General features: G+C 39.9%; 1 protein-coding gene across 2 annotated transcripts in view; it reads right to left on the bottom strand.

Annotated features, from left to right (window-relative positions):
- Nucleotides 1-17,634, bottom strand: part of EPS8 (epidermal growth factor receptor pathway substrate 8) — an 84,469-nt gene that overhangs the window by 6,532 nt on the left and 60,303 nt on the right. For both annotated transcript variants that reach the window (XM_019544498.1, XM_019544499.1), the window contains exons 16-20: nucleotides 14,372-14,483; nucleotides 12,381-12,524; nucleotides 3,454-3,691; nucleotides 1,586-1,766; nucleotides 915-1,044 (exon numbers count right to left, since the gene is read on the bottom strand). In XM_019544498.1, coding sequence (XP_019400043.1) covers nucleotides 915-1,044; nucleotides 1,586-1,766; nucleotides 3,454-3,691; nucleotides 12,381-12,524; nucleotides 14,372-14,483 — 805 coding nt within the window. The remainder of the gene's footprint in view (nucleotides 1-914; nucleotides 1,045-1,585; nucleotides 1,767-3,453; nucleotides 3,692-12,380; nucleotides 12,525-14,371; nucleotides 14,484-17,634) is intronic.

Below are 17,634 nucleotides of genomic sequence, written 5' to 3'. Positions count from 1 at the left end.
GTGTGTGTGTGTGTGTGTGTGTGTGTGTGTGTGTGTGTGTGTGTGTGTGTGTGTGTGTGTGTGTGTGTGTGTGTGTGTGAATAAAGTGGCTGGATGGCTAACACATGACCAATATTATCAAACATGCCATGCCTGCTAACCTTCCTGACTGGATCCTTAGGTGCAATGGTGCTCAGCCTCCAGCCTGCAAGTTCATATCTTTGTTTATAGCTGCTCCTCTGCTGCCAAATTTCTAGACCCTTGGGGAGCCCTTCAGGCTGGATGACATAACACTGCACATTGGATTGCACCAATGTGCAGTGGGGCTGGTGAACAGGGTCACCCTGTGGCCAGAGCTGGGGTCAGGCCACTGTGCAGCCAGTTCTGGCACCACGGTTGAGACTGGAAGGTTCAGCAGAGTTATCCTGGTGGGTGAAACATTCTGAAAAGGAAGACTTGCAATCTATAGCATCTGTAGCTCATGAAAGGACAGACAGAGGAGAATAGAACAGAGAACACTGAGGAGATCAGGAGGAAGATGAGAAACCCCTCTGATGTCAGTCAGAAATGCCATACTGAGTTAGGCTAGGGATCCTGTTAAGAAGAGATGCCTGTGACAAATGTAAGAGGACTAGTTACCAGGAAGAGGAGCCCCATTCTAACTCCAAATAGTTCAGCTCTGCTGAACAATGAATATTTCATGATTACCACTTAGTATTTACTGTCTCAACATAGGACTGGTAGGGGCCTTATGAACCATCAAATCTAGTGTTCCATGTTCACAGGTAAGCAATTGTATTCCAACATTTCATAAGAATGCCTACTCTGACCCCTCTTGCATGCCCAGCTATAAAACAACTGATTTAAAAAAAAAAAAATACCCTTATGATATGCCAAAGGTAAAAAGTAGAAGAGTTAAGAGGGATTATTCATACCTCTAATGCAGATTTCTGTACAGTAATTTGGCTGTAGACTCTAGGTCCTTCTGGGCAAACACTCTTTAGTTCCTCTTTATTAAGGGAGAAAAGCTGAGCACCTGTCAAGACTCCCAGGCTATTGACAGTCCTGAAAAAGTCACAGAGTCAAAGAATAAGCAACGGAATATTCTACATAAAGCAAAATAGACAAAAATCTAGCAGTTGAGTAACAAAGCAGGAACATTTCAACCTATATAATGACAAATTAAGGTATATGTTTTATGTCATGAGGTACTTAAGACTGATTTGGCCAAATCCAGTAATATTTGCCAGGACTCTGTGAGATGCTGAAAGTGCTGTCATCTGGTCCCAGTAAAGTAGAACTTGGGATGAGAAAAAAAAAATCAGCATGCTGTAAAACTTTGCTCATTTTTGGTAAAATGCATTCCTAATATTTTAGATCAGGATTTTGATTTAGTAGGACAGCAGTTAGTGATCACCTTGTTGGTTAAAATTACTGTAAACATGCCTAAAATCACAGATTACACTTTCTAATAGTTTTTTAAAAACGTGCATCAAATCATCTCAGGTTGGGCAGACAAAACTGTTGCCCATCTTTGAAATCTTAGCCCATTTTCCTTTAAATTCTGAAATAACAGCTTTTTCTTGCAGTTCATCCTCAAACTTACACAGGATTGAACCCCTTTGACTGTAACCATACTTTCACATCCTCAGGAGAAGAGTCATAAGTGATATTAACTATTGGTATGTTTGGTCGTGGCACGTGGAACTTTTTCTGAGCAGCACTCCGGCCAATTGTAAGTCTGTGAATAAGCTCATCCTGTACCTCTTCCATCTGAGATTTCCTACCTATAGAGAGATAGAAAAGAAAAACAACTGAACATGTCGGAGTTTATTTTTAAGAAATCTGAAAAAGTACAAGTCATTCCCCCTGCCTCTTTGGCCTCTGCCACACATTACATATATTACGCAATTAACTGGTTTATCATGCAATAAATGTAAACTGGCCACATATGCAAAGTAATTAACAAGCCATAAAAATGTCTATTCAGCTACACTAAGAATCAGCCAGCTACAAAGATAGCTCTCGAAAATGCGTAACAACTTCATAGCTGGTTTCTATCCAGCTTTAATTTGAGAGCAAATGTCTGGCAAACATCACCAAACAGGACTCCAAACAGTTCACCCAGAATCCACCTGTAGCCCCCTTTCTCAGCCTGTTGCATATAATTAGTGTGGCCCCATCCTCCATGAGCAAAGGGGCTACCTGACCTCCAGATTTATTTTCCCTGCTGTAGCAGTGGGAGATTGGCAAATTCAAGACAAATCTCTAATAATTAGATTCTATATCTGGAAAATTAAAACAAATTTACCATCTGAATTATACATTATAATCTAATTATACATTAGACCCCTCATAGAATCTAATTATTGGGGGGTCATCTTATAGTCAAGTTAATATAGTAATTTTATTCTAAATTTTCAAGAAGGGGGAAACTGATTCTAGAATTCTGAATATTGATAAATATTTCAGTCAAAAAACAAAAGGGGGGTGTAGAGGAGATAGTTATATAAAGAGGCCAGGCCACAGGGGCATGATACTGAACCACGGTATTTTTAAACAAAATATTTTTACTTCTTAACAGACTGAAAAAAGAGAGAAGATGGAGAAAGTGAATGCTTTTCGCAAAAACAATTTGTTGAATTGAAAGCTCATTTCTTTAGGTTGAAAACCATATTTATATAAAGTTTTCTATCCACTCTGTTTGCTTTATTGTAGTTGCATTTGATGGGTAGTAGCACTTATGTCTATCATTTCAAGAGGTGTTTTAGAAAAGTCATTAATATCACTATATCAGCTACTCATACTTAAGGTGTACAATGGTTAGGTTGTTTGGGATCCCTATTGAAACTTTACAGGGAAGGTAACGAATCTTACTAAAACAGTGGTAGATAGTGTAGGGAGAGGGCAAGTGGCTGCTATGGCTCCAGTGCCTGCTTGGGGTCAGAGCCCATAGCTGCTGCCTGCCCCACCCCCAGCACCAGGTCTCTGCATCCCCTCACCCCCACACTCTTTGCTCCCCCACCTGCCCCTCTCATTCTCCCTTTCCTCCATGGGGGCAGACTCTATATATGCAACAGCCTAGGGCACTCAGCACACTCCCAAGCCCAGCCCTGTAGCAGTGGCATATAGCCCACAGGGCTGCTACAGGGCTGGGCTGGGCTGGGATGGGACCATGCTTCACACCTCAGGCTAGAATGGGGACACAGCCTGTCTCAGGGCAGGGGCAGAACTATGTCAAGATTTTATGTAAGAAGTGTCTTATTCAGGAATGGAACTGCCTCACTCCCTGCTCAATTTGGTTGCTTAGATGGGATTTTAGTATTAAATAGCACAGAAATCAATTACAAATATATGACAGTAAAAGCCAATGTTTCATAAATAGTTGTATGAAAATGTGTGACTATTAAGATGTTACATGAAATGGACAGAATTGGGGAATATTTCTCTTTCTTGCTGTTTGAAGATACTTACGATCAACAGAAAGCTGTTTGTGTCTCTGACTATCCCGTATAATGCCACTACCACTGTCACTAGATGTGCTGCTTTGGCGACTGATAGCTCCTGGTGCTTTTGGCACAGGAACTGGTATAGGAATAGGCGCTGGTGCACAGGGAGGGACAGGAACGGGAATAGGAGCTGGTGTTGGAGGTGGTGATGGAGCAGCAGGAGTGGGATCTGATGGTTTTGGACCATACTCCGCCCTCTGTTTCTGAGGAAATGAAAACAGACCATTAGTTTTGCACACAACATTGTTCATGAGTTCACACGGTATCTATGATTCTGACCTTCTGCAGAGAATTCCCCCCACTTCCCATGATGTTTTGCAAGTAGAGCTCTCATTTCATTCCCAAGAGCAATATTACTTATCAGCAACATTTTTGTAGTTCGCCAGTCTTATGTTGACATCAATATGGTCCATGTTGATCTGCTTCTCTCTGTCAAATCCCTACTGTAAGCTCAGCTTCAGCTTAATATCAGATTACCCCAAAATTCATGTACTTCCTCTAGATATGAGATTTATACACAACTAATTTTTTCTTAAATTCAAAACTTCTATTATCTGGAGTTTCTAACCAGCCTCGAAGACATTAGAAAATCTGGACTTTATCAGAATAAAGCACGTATACGAAGCATGTTAAACAAGCAAGCAAACAAAAACCTTAGGACCCCCCTTCCCCCCGGGGGAGTCTCAAGAACTCTTGCCTTTGAACGTCACTGGCTCTTCACAGACGACTATAATAGGCCAAACACAAGCTCATAGATCTTAAAGCTGAAAAGAACTGCTATAGTAATCATATCTGTCCTGCTAAAGAAAAACAGCCAAAAGATTTTGCCCAGTGATTCCTGAATTAGGCTCAACCCCTTTTGATTAGTATCTATTTGTTTTGGAAAGATATCTAATAATTCCCAAATTTGGAAGAAGTCTGGGTCCAGAGCTCAACTCTGCAGCTCAGATCAGCCTCCTTAAAACAAGTGTAAATACAAAATGGTAGCCAACGTGCACATTTGTTTTAATTGAGGGAACAGTCAGATGGATTATGTACCATAATGTAAAATGGGGCAGGGCTTTCCACCAAGCACATAAGTTGCTCTGTGGTAATGGCCTGGGTACATATATTGTCACACCATAAATAGAAGTTAATCCATAGTAACATAGCCCTCAATGAAAGAGCGAAACTACTGTGATTTAGTTTTCATCTACTGCCAAGTAGGAGCATGCCTATGGGCCACTATCACATGGCTTTACCTTGTCCACTTTTACTCCATACCTTGAGACTGATGGGCACAAAAACTGGAGCAAGAGATTAGGTGGCAGTGTGAGAGAAACTAGACGTAAGAAATTTAAACCTGCTCTATTCATTCTTGATTTTTATTGTTTTCTTTTCTCTTTTATTTCAATGTCTTACCATAATGATGCCCCTGTTGGGATGTCTTAAGATTCTGGCAAGCTGTTGGATTAGGTTAGGACAATTTCAATGCTTCTCTGAGTTCACCCCTCTCCCAGCACCAAATAGCAAGAATTTCCTAAAAGGGTTTTCCAGAGAAGCGAAGTCCTGGATTTTCATTATTTTTCCCTTCCAATTCTACAACCTCAGCACTCCACTATTCCACTTACATACTTTTAGTTAGCAGGACTAAAGTATTAATTATTTTAATTCTATATCAAGTTTATTTGCATAACACTGATGCTCCCCCTGTGCAGTTACAAGATGCCATCTTATTTGTAGTATCAAAACAAGTGAGTTGATTTCCCAGGCTTCACTTTTCCTTCCTGAAATACCCACATCTGTTCCCTCAGGGGCATGACACTTATGACACATAGGAGAAAGTACCTGTGGAAGCCATATGTTACTATATTAGCAACACATCAGTGCCTCAACAACAGTCAACCTCTCATTATTTTTAAGCAAATTCCCCACATGCAAATCTCAAGCTCGAAAGATTTAACCACAAAATATACCCAGCCAGGTGCTTAGCCAGGGTAAATTGGCCTAGCTCTAGCAGAGCCGCACTGATTTACAACAGGTCAAACTCTGTCCTACAGGTTTCAGGGCAAAGTGTAAATTGAAGAAATGCTTTTTGGCTGGAGAAGAGGAAGCTGGTTTTTCGGTATTTATAATGACCAGTTATGGAAATAACATATCTTTCTAAATATGATCCCCCTAAAAAAATGTTTGGTAGTTTAGTACATTGTGTCTCAATTATTTTTTGTACAGGACACGCAATCTATTATGAGGAGGTTATTGGCATTCATTGACATGTAATTCTCATGGTTGATATTTTCTGTAGTATATTTTCTGGGTCAGTTCTTACTTTCAAGTATGTAATAAAGAGAGAAGAAACTGAGTATTAAATAAAACAAGCAGAATAATGTGCATCCTAGGAGCAAAGTGCCAAATTAATACATCTTCAGTCACGTTAGTCAATATAAGTGGTTCATAAATATTAGAGTAAAATGTTTTAAATTAAATAATTAAATCAAGCTCACCGACTCAAATGCTAAATTGCTATGCCCATTTTATTTTCACATGGCGCAAGGAAAAACATGGCTGCTTTGATGATGTTCATTAAGAAGCAAATATTGCCTGTGCATCATTACCACAGTCAATTCTTTCATCTCAGTGTAAATATAGCTAAATACTATGAGCAGCTCTTATGTCAACACCGGATAACTTAACCATTAAATGGGCTATGCTAGAAGCACAAGGCCCACAGAAAGATGTACTATCAGTCTGATATTTGGAAAGAACTAAAACATCACATGAAAAATAAATCATGTTCTGCATTTTGAGATAGCACCAGGCAGAAACATGCTACAACATGCATGTGGCTGTGCATTAATGCCTTCCAATTTTGTTAAAACTCAAAATACTTTGGAGTTCTTTGCAGTCCCTAGGTCATCAGCATTATGAATGGAACAAATATAGCAACTTAGAAACTGCAGCCCAAAAGATTCAGCCTACAAAAAGACACTTTAGTAAGTCAATGTCAGATAACAGCAACTTATGTTACCTCTGCAAGCTCTCCCAGTAATTGCTGTGAGGAAAATGGAGTAAATCACATCAAATGAAAAATGTTAATATGCTGTCAAAATGTCAACCACATCAGAAATTTAAAAAACAAACGCAACCTTTTGGTGACATTAACTGTCTATAGGGATATCATATTAGTATTACTATAGTGGTATAGATAAGCCAGTAAATTTCCTCCATACAGGCAAGCCTTAAGATGTATCAGTATAAAACATATATTCACAACAGGAGGTGTACCACTTTAACTTTACTGGGTTCAAACTAATATAATGTAAGCAGTAACAAAACCTGTGTGTAGAACAGCCCTGTGATACACCTCCCTGGGCACCAACACAATCCAAATTACATAACAGTAACTAGGTCAGGCTGTCAAAGATAACCAGCAGCAGTGGGATGGCACCAGCTGTTTCTTGAACAGTGGCATAGGGCACAGAATGGTGAAAGGAAATGCCTCGATGCCAACAGAAGTAGCTAAGGAGAATCAATGCAAATCATGAACCAGAAACAGAAAAACTTTCAAAGCAGGAGCCCTATTTTGTACAAGCCTAATATATTCAACTACAAGGAAATCAACTGAACTACTGGAACACAACATCTTTAAGGCTGTACACAGTGGAAAGAGCCAAGAAACAAAACTAGGAAAGGTAAAGGCAAGTGCAAAATGGATATCAGCACACACTACTCTGTTAGGGCAGTTACGAGAAAAACCCTCAAAGTAGCATTTTGTTTTAGAGACAGATTATTTGCAATAAGTCTTGTTCTCACACGGCATTCTGCTTCAATCGATCTGCTAATCCTTCACAGAGCTGACTTTATTGTTCAGATGCATCCATCTATGAAGAATAGAAGGTGTGTGTCTATGTCTAAACACATATACATACACACACACACACACACACGCACGCATACACAAGGACACTTTGGGCCCCCACAGATTACGATGTACTTTTGAAGTGATAGACAGCAATCCTTTTCACGCTACCAAGCAGCACCACATAACAAATAGGCAGAAAATGAAAACTGTTGACAGCTGGATCTGGAAGGAAAGTTAGACAATTTAATTAATCAAACTGAAACTAGCCAGGATTGTCAGGATTAATTCCTCATTTCTCACAAAAAAGTACCAATTGGGAATTTTGACCAACCAGCGTGTCCTGACATATAGACGATGACACTTCCATCAGCCAAATGCCCACAAATAATAATTCCGGACTGCAACAGTACAGAGTTGGATGGAAATATGGTACCTTCTCAAGCACTAAGAGTCTTTTGGATGACAATTTTAGTGCTAATTATGAAAAGGTAAAAGGATTCTGGTTTCTGGATAAAAATTCTGACAACTTTTTGGCAACCGTGAACTGGGCACCTGGCAAAGGTGTCGCTTCACCACAAGCATACTTCATAATCAACTGGCAGTAGATGAGAATGTTGTTATCTAGAACATCCGGAAGACATTAAATTTGGACACAAACTCTCAGTGGAAAGGGCAAGTCACATCTCTGAGAGCGATTTTGAGCATGGGGCTTAATGAAAAGATTTCAATGGGATGTTCCCTTGGAGATCCCAAAGAGCAGATGAGACATGGACCCTCCTCCCCCCTGGTGGGAAATGGAATTGTATCTTGCTGCTTGCATGCCATCACAAAAAGGCCACACATCTTTGTTGTTACAGTTCTCAGAATGACTGATAAGAGTTTGAAACAACTTGTGTTAGGAGGTCATCAAGGTAATTTTAAAATAAGGCAAACTTTTCAGAGGCTTCAAGTCAATTGGACACAACCCCTATTTTCACAAATGACTAGCATAATTATGTACCTTAAGACCAATTGACTTCCAGGAATCCAATTGAGGATTCTGCCTCTAAATGTCTGAAAACCTGTTAAAATGGATCTCTGGCCCTTTTGAAAGTGTCACACTGTCTCAGCTTCTCTGCTGAAAAGTAGGCATACTATTACTCTACCTCACTCAGATTTATGGAGGATAAATTCTTCTTTATCTATCAGGACACACCTTCGTCTTCTTTCACATCTCAGTTTTGCTTTAAAAATATTGAAACAAATAAAAAAATATAAAATAAATACAAACTAATGTACGCATAGCATACATTTCCACTAGAACTCTTCATACTAAGAAAGGGGAAATAATTAGCTTGTATGATGAGCTATTAATATTCATAATGTATGATAGCAATCAAAAAACCTTCACAGCTTCAAAACAAAGGCAGGTTAAAAAGCTAAGAATGGGAAACTTAGACAACAGGCTATTATTAGCATTTAACCAAAAATTGGCGTCAATAGACCCAGATAAAGATATAAAGAAAAAATGCTTTTATTTTAAGCCTGTTTACTGGGACTGATTCCACTGTCATTTCTAATGAGAAAAGTATTTCAGCGCCTTAGAGTTGCACTAATAGGGCGGACGGTGTCTCTCTTGCTGCAGCTACCACCTTTAACAGCAAAAGGGACTCAATCCAAAGTGACAATCTAGAGGACAGGTGGGTCATCTGTACAGCTGGCCCACAGAGGGAGGGCTTCAGCAGCATTCTGCTTGGTTTGCATTGCACTGTGGCTGGGTGGCAGGGAAAAGTGACGGGGGCAGCAGTCAGGTCCTAGTGCAAGCTTGCCTTAGACCTCAGCTGGGTCTTTCCAGCATGCCGCCATCAAACACTGCCAACTCCTGAACTAGCGCCCACTCCATTAAATGGTTTAAGAGTTGAAACCAAAAGCTAATCCAGTCTGTATACTCAGAAGGGTTACAAGTGGAAAGAATGCAGCAGACGTAAGCTGAGTATTCTCTGCCTGCCCTGAAAAAAGTATGCAAGTGCAGTGATTAATGCAACAGCTTCTCAGCTCTCAAGGAGAGGGCTTAAGTCTAGAGAATAGTCCCTAGAGCAAGGAATTTGACCATTTTCAGCATTTATTTCAACTCTTCAGCAACAGGAAGTGATTTTTTTGCCCTTTCTAGTCACCTCTGCCATGCAGTACTACTTCAAAAGAAATATTTTGGTTGAATGGACAAATAAACATCAACATCATAACAACAGACCATAGCTTTTTTATAATTGGCAGAATGCCCTGAAGAGGACCCTAAACTTTAGTGCTGAAAAAGAACTATTATTTGAAAGCCTGGAGGAGTCTACATAGCACTTGTGGTTGTACTATGGCCACTGCCAACTCCACTTATGGTCAGATATTGGAAAAGAAGGCTATCGTGCTAACCTGGGGTTTAGTTCCAGTGTTTCCATTTTAGTTGTCTAAAATGGTAGCAGCAGAATTTTCCTACCATATAAGGTTGTTACAAAAATGAATGCATGAAAGATTTTTAAAATCTCTCTCTATCGTGTGTGTGTACATGCATGTACCACCACCACATTTACGGCCCACCCCACAAAACAAGTATCTTACTGGCCAGACACTAAGGCTATCATAGTACCCAAGGCAGATAGATAAATAGGTTCAGAAGCACTAGAATTATAGTACTAACCAAGAAGTAAAATATGACAATTTTTGGTGAAGACTTTCCCCATCTACACAGTATTCATAATATACCATTGACAATACAGTGAATCTCATGGGGGATTTTGTCCTAATTTTATTAATTATGGTACTTCTAAGTTGAATTTGCTTCAGAACATGAACATGGGAACTATGTCATTCAAATTTTATTCTAACATGATCAAAGTTAACAAGAAATGGACAAAGTACATACTACATCTGCCTGGGAAAAATAGTTTCTTGCATTATTTTCTATTAGGCTGTACTGATAGGGAAAGAAATAATTTGGGTGAAGACGAGAAAATTCCTTGTGAAATTTCACTTTTAAATAGCATAAGGCAAGTAGTGCATGCCACACATAGGAATGTCTCTGCTAGGCAGAATACTAGCAAGAAGAGGAAAGTACTACGCCAGGGGTCAGCAACCCCTAGCATGCGTGCCGAGCATGGCATGCGAGGCCATTTTGCTTGGCACATCACCGCCAGCCTGGGCTCTAAGCAGCTGCTGCCAGCCACGGAGCCCAGGCTGCTCCCAGCAGGCAGCTGTGGCTGCAAGCCCTCCGTGGGCCAGGCTGCAAACAGCTGCTCCGGGCTCTGGCACGTGGGCAGGCCGGCACCTTCTAAGGTAGACATTGTGGGTTTTTTGGCACTCTGGCCAAAAAACGCTGCCTACACCTGTACTACACTGTCATTAGAAGGTCATTCTCGTTCACTAATTTCCAGGGTTCTGAGAGAAGTGTTTTGTTAAAAAAGCAAAAAGAATATATTCTATTCTTTTCTGTTTCTTTATTCTAAGGAAAAAGCCTCCAAAACCTGTGGCCATATTTAGCAAATGACTTTAAGATGTTCTATTAAAAAAATATACCACTATAATATACCAAATAGTTTTTGGTAAATAGTGCCAGACAAACATGAGCTACATGCAGCTAGGAAAGAAAATCCAGACCATTAAAACCACTCCAGCCACATGCTTAACACCACACAGAGATAAAAACCAGAATTTATTGAGAGAAAGAGCTGAAATGTTACTTGAAAATAGCTAGTAATATGCAAACCTTATTCAAGGCAGTGTCTACAAGTCCAGAGCTGCTCAAGAAAATGGTTTAAAAGGACATTCAATGTGCCCGCAAATTGAAGAGTAAAGTCTCAGTCTTTTAGAAGCTTATCCAATCTGCTACATCAGAACTTGATGGGTCTTTAGAACTGGGGCTGGACATATTAGCAAAACTAGTTTTTTAAGGGCTTTTAGGCTAGAAATGACGTAAAAGTTCATCTTTCATCTTATTTGCGTATACAGTGCCTGCCAATCGCATCTGTGATCCAGCTGTCTCTGCAATACAAGTACTTAATTAAAGCAGATGGGCACTTCAACTCCTGACTGAAAACCAGAAATGTAAGAGCATATGAGAGTGAATAATAGAAAACAAGATTAATCAGAGAAAAAATTATTTGAGGTTTCTGTTGCTTTTGGATGATGGTTCAAGCATACATTCTGAAATTCCGCTTCACCCAAACCGGCTCGCCCATCTCTAGAAGCAACATGGCACAAGAGAAAACAAGAAACAAAACATGCTCTTAGAAGACAGGTACACATGAGCCTTTGGCCTCCTATGATGGTATTAAAATATACTTATGTTCTGATCCTAAACATCCTGATCCACCTGAACATCATACCTGGACAAAAAGAACCCTTATATTTTGTAACTGCAGGATAGGCTCTTTAACTGTGCTCTGGGCACGTAATCAGTGGATAAAATACTTTGTTTCCAAACAGTAGTCCATTAAAAAAAAAAAAAAAGGCAGGCCAAAAACTTAGATTTTTTTTGTCAGTGTACTGAGGCTGTGATGGAGAAAGTTTTTCCACGAACTCAAATAGCAAACACATAAATCTATTGAAGCCACAATACCATACAGAGGTTTCTACACCTATATATTTACAAACTTAAAAAATGTGAGATAGTAGAGACTAATATATATCTTCACACAGACAAAAACAGAAAGAACAGAAACTAAAGGAGAAACTAAAGTTCACTATCCTAGAAGAAATTAAATCAACCATACCTTAAATAATTCAAACTCCTTCTTTGGCATCAACAGCTATCAATACATGATGGGTATTTATGATTAAAATAAATCCACAGCTTATATTAGACCACAGTCATCCCAAGTCTATCAAGTAACAAGCAGAACAGAACCCTCAGAGAAAAGATTGTAACATGATCAATTCTGCAGTTTTCATTGTTATTTCAGACTCAGCAACACAGAAACTAAATTCAACTCGTTCAAAACAAATCTTTTGAAGTTGTATCCCTGAATCATTCTTTCTTCCTCCAGCATTAAAAATACAAATTAAGTCTGAACAATGACAAATACCTGTATAGTGTGAGTATATGCAGGTTCAGAACGTCCCAAACCAGGTTCCTGAGATCTCAATAGGTCCAAGATATTGTTTGGCACGAACCCTGAAGCACCACTTTTATTTTGAACTTTCCACCACTGTTTTCTGTCATCCAGGATCTGCAATCATTTAATTAATTCAATTAAAATGCTGAATGATGCATAGTTTCATAGTTGGTAGGGTCGAAAGGGATCTGGAGCAGATCACCAAGTCCGACCCCCTGCCCTGGGCACGAAGAGTGCTGGCGTCAAACAACCCCTGCTAGGTGATTGTTCAACCTCTTTTTGAAGACCTCCAGGGTAGGAACAAGCACCACTTCCCTTGGAAGTTGGTTCTAGATCCTAGCCGCCCTGACTGGATGCATGTATCTTGTGCTTATTTTTTGGCTTGTATTGTACAGGTTGCAGCAATGCCCCATCATCCCCAGGTTCCCATCTACCAACTTTCAGTTCAGTTTAGCTCCTTCACTCCCTTCCCATCTTAAGTGCTCTCTATATAATTTTTAATTTGACTGATTATACTTACTGGACTGAAGGCACAAACATTTTATTGCCATTACAAGCATGGTCCAGTCTACAGAGACCTCAACATGCATAGTAAAACCTATTAAACAAATATCAGCTTATTTTTCCTCCAATTAGTAGGATCGGTAAATGGAAAGAAGCTGCTGGCTGTCATTAAATATCCCTTGTTAAGTAGTGCATGTACTTGCTTAGTAACTGTATAGCGAAACAGGCTATTAAAAGATATTCTACAATTAAAACTGAGGGGGAAGTATACTTTTAAGAATATCTGCTGCTTTCTTCCACATACTCCTCATGTATGGTGTCCTTCTGACCCATATTGAAGACTTTTCCCTTACCTTGTTAATTTTATTTGGCTCTGTAGTGATTTTATTTACAGAATATGGAGAGCTGGGATTATTCATGGCCAGTTGGGGAACTTGTGCTAGGTCGCCTCTTAAGCTATGCTTAACTATATCATCCCTCCATGCTCAATTCATATAAAAGAATTATTTTAATCCCCCCCCGAGGCAACAGAAAAGGCCCCTCCGAGTATAGAAATTCAGTGCTTCCAATGCAGTCAGTCAATAGCTAAATGCTTTAGAAACACTGTAATTGATTATAGTGCCCAGCCAGACCTTTTACTAATGTCTCTAAGGGACTACTGCAGCACATCTCCATCATCATCATAATTAATTGTTATGTGAAGTACTGTTTAGAGCTTTCAGTTAAGGGCTTGTCTGTGTATGTATATGTATAACACTTAAAATAATACGTAAGCACCTACCACCTCTTTTTGTTTCTCAGTAGTGGACAAGATCTGAGAGGGATGGAAAATAGGAGTCTCATGGTTTTACAGATGTGTTTAAACAGGTTATTCCACATTTGCTGGGGACACCTCACACATATGGACTAAAACTGAAACTGCATATATGAATGCTATCTGATGGCCAAAAGACAAACTAAGAAAAAATCATGACAATTTCTGAAGGTACAACAGTTAGGAAGACCACATTGCCTGCTGAAGAGAGAACTGGGTGGGTAGTCAAGAGGCTCAAGTTCAAACTCTGGTAAGGACCCCGCATCTTTACATTGTCCCAACCCATCCTTCATCCATCTCGTCTTTTTAGAGACTCCAAATTCTTCAGCACAGGGGCTCTTTCACTGGTTGTGGGTACAGTACAGAGACTGACAGGGTCTTAAGCACTTTTGTTGTATACCTACTAATTACAAACTGGTGTTGAAGGACGCTATGTGATCCCATCAAATTATTAATGACCAGTCAACCTAATCTCTGTAAAATCTCTAAAAACAGAACTTAAACTTCCATATTTAAGCTTAAGAAATTTGCTGGTATAAAGAAATTTGGACCAGTTATTATCCCAAGCCCCTACAAAGCCCAGAGAGGACACTATCCATTCCGAGACATGTCTGATATTTCCCATTTTTGTTTAATACATTACCTCTAAGATATCATCCTTCAAGACTGAAAGCTCACTGTTGTTTCTTGCCACAAAATCATATTTGCATTTGGCATATTTCTTGTGTTGCACTTTGCTGTGTGCTTCATAATTTCTATAAAGCAAATATGACAAACTGTTGTTCAGATAGACTTCCAAGAAAGATTATCAATAAATTCGAACATATCATTAACTTGTATCCTTAAATCTATTCCTGGACACTTCACTAGCAAAATATTTGTCAATGCAGAATATTACAGCATTACAGAGCCATCAAAAGACAAAGGGGAAGGACAGGTGTTCATATGTAGTGCTACAAAGTACGGCTGGCAAGCCAATCAACTGACTGGTCAAAAAAAGTCAATTGTCCGCTTATTATTTGATAGCAAACAAAAATGTCAAATATTCCACAAAGCCAAGAATGTCTTTGTGTAGGTGGCAGTTGACCTTTTTACTACACCATAATGTCAGCTGTTAACAAGGGAGCCGGGGGATGGTGTTGTGAGGTTGGGGGGGGGTTCAATCCACCCGCCCCCCACTTCAGCTCAGCAAACCCAGCCAGAAGCTCCATCCCCTCCCTTCCTGAAGACACCACCAGGGGCTGGGTTTCATCAGCTGAACCCTGATCACACTAGCAGACTGACCCTAGGGAATACATGTTCCCTAAGGTGCTCCACTTTGGAGTACCATCATCTGATCCCTTGTTAGGTGAGTATTAATTTGTTGAACAATTGGCCACTTTTAAAGCACTCTGCAACTGTGCTTTCAGGGGGCCAATTGTGACAAAAGTGCCCTACCTGTCCCTTTGAGAATCGCTGGCAGGCTGCCTTTTCCCTGCCAAGGAAGAGGGCAAGCTGTTAATGAACTACTGACAGAGTCTCCCCTCCCTGACTCCACCAATCAGACCCAGAAACCCTGTGGCCAGCCAAGTGGTGGAACCAGGCAAGAACACAGCCACTGTGGGTGGCCAAGCTCAAGCTCTGCTGGCTGTCCTAACTATGGCACAGCAGGAGGATCTCACAGCTCACCACTGACTAGGCCATCAAAGAGCCAGTCACTCCCCCTCCCTCCCTGGCAGGAGAGAACAGTAGAAGATTGTGGGATTCAGGAGGTTCTGGATCACTAGGTGTAACTATACAGGCATTATGCATAATGCTATGAACAGAGAAGTTCCTCTCAGAAAGCACTACCATTTAGTACCACTTTCAGCATCCTTGTAGTACTACAAACAGCCTGAACAGCTGTATGCTCATTTTTTCTAGTGTTACAAGGGTATATTTAACACTACAAGTATAATGCCCATCCATAACCAAAAGGCATTCTTTAACATGGACCTCAAGAGGGGAAAAAAGTATATTAGCTTATAATTTGCAGTACACACTGTAATAATTAGTGGATACTATTATTTTTCTGTAAACCAATATATACATCAAATTTATTTTGGTATTCCTGTAGAGAACTATTATAGATTTAACAAATCTTGAGTAATAAAATACACTGATATATTAGGACAGTAGCATAACAAAGTAGAGGAGACTGGGACACCAGCCCTGGGCCTGGGCCTGGAGAAGGGTGTTAAAAATACAGTGCGTCACTGCCACTTTGGGTGCATTCAGTTATCCAATGCGTCTCTGTATTGGGATCAGGTTTTTAATGATTCATAAAGTCTCTTGTGTGTTCAAAATAACCTTGAGCTGCTTATAGGGTGCATCAATTCACTGAAATCACTCATTGAATAATTTTCAGTGTTTTAAAAAAAAAAAAAAAAAAAAAAAAAAAATCAAACAAGTTTTACTTATCTACCATAGATAAGTATACATAATTAGTTACAAAGCATTATATGCCCTAGTAATCCAACCACTAACTTAAATGAGAATGAAAAGTTATTTTGGTAATTCAAAAACAAGGTTAATATAAAACATGGTGAGATAAAGAATACTAAGTGCAGCTCTTCTTTTCTGTAAGGAAAGATCTGTTTAGATTCCCTTTGGATATAGGGCTACTATGTTCTTACAGAAGCCCAAATGAGCTTCTGAAAGAAAGAAAAGCATTATCTACCTAAAAGCAAATGATAGACACATCAAAACCACCATGTAGAAGAGGTTGAGGACCAATGAACAATGAAAATAGTAACCAAACAATGACTTTGAAATGCTGGACATAACATCACATCACAGAAATATGAATGCATTTGTTTATTGGTGTACATGGATTGTAACTACTGATTCCAAGCATGCCAGGAGTGCTCCAGTAGTTACCTAGCTAATTCTTGGCTGTGGAGAACTGTCTCACTTTACTTGAAGAGCAGAACAAAGGAAAGTTGTATTTAGATATTACAAGTAACCATAGTCTCGGAGGGGGGGTGGGGAAAGCAGTGAAAATGGTTAGCACACTTAAGCAAAGAAAAAGAAAACAGTATGAATGTTAGAACTTTAAAATGTAGTCATTATGAAGTGAGAGAAGCTACTGATCAATCACAATATTACCTAACTGCAGTTTCTAAACTCTCCAGTTACCCTCACCATCTTCATCTGCGCCAAGTAGTTTCAGAGTGGAATTCCAAAAGCTTTTAAATGTTTCGTTTAAATTTCTCATCTTGCAGGAGAAGGTTCTTGGTTTAGGCACGTGACACTTTTTGGTGCCGTGACCCTGGGATGCTTCCCCAGGAGGGTCCTTCCAGTGGGTCCTGCCCTCTATGAGTGAACAGAATCTGGAATAGAGACTTCCCAGAGAGGTGGTGCACTCCCCAAACTTGGAAGTCTTCAAGAGGAAACTGGATACACACCTTGCTGGGATCATTTGATCTCAGCAGTATTCCTGCCCAGAGCAAGGGGGGATTGGACTCAATGATCTTTCAAAGTCGTTTTCAGCCCTTATTTTCTACGATTTCTCTGACTGAAACCAGTGGTAGCATTCCTACCACAGATAAGCCAGTGCAAAATGACAGCTCAATGCACTCCTCACCCACATGTTACTTGTGCGTATACGTTCTTCACAAACACCCATCTTCAACCCATATTACCATGAGATATATTGTACTTGGTTGTGTGGCTTTCAGTGATGTTACTGTATGGCTGCCTGCACAAAAGTCAAGTGCACAATACATGTCTCTAACTACCACACAATTTAGAGTGATTCAGGATAGCAGTAAGAGCTGTGCTTCCCAGGTGTGTGCCTTCATGGGGATCAAATGCCAAGGGATCTTCCACCCAACGAGTAAAGACTTATAACTGCATACTCTTGCACGATAGTGCATAGTTCTGTTA

The sequence above is a fragment of the Crocodylus porosus genome, unplaced genomic scaffold (genome assembly GCF_001723895.1).
Source record: "Crocodylus porosus isolate Cpor-Errol unplaced genomic scaffold, CroPor_comp1, whole genome shotgun sequence".
Classification (NCBI taxonomy): Eukaryota; Metazoa; Chordata; order Crocodylia; family Crocodylidae; genus Crocodylus; species Crocodylus porosus.
This window is presented reverse-complemented; position numbering and strand designations above follow the sequence as displayed.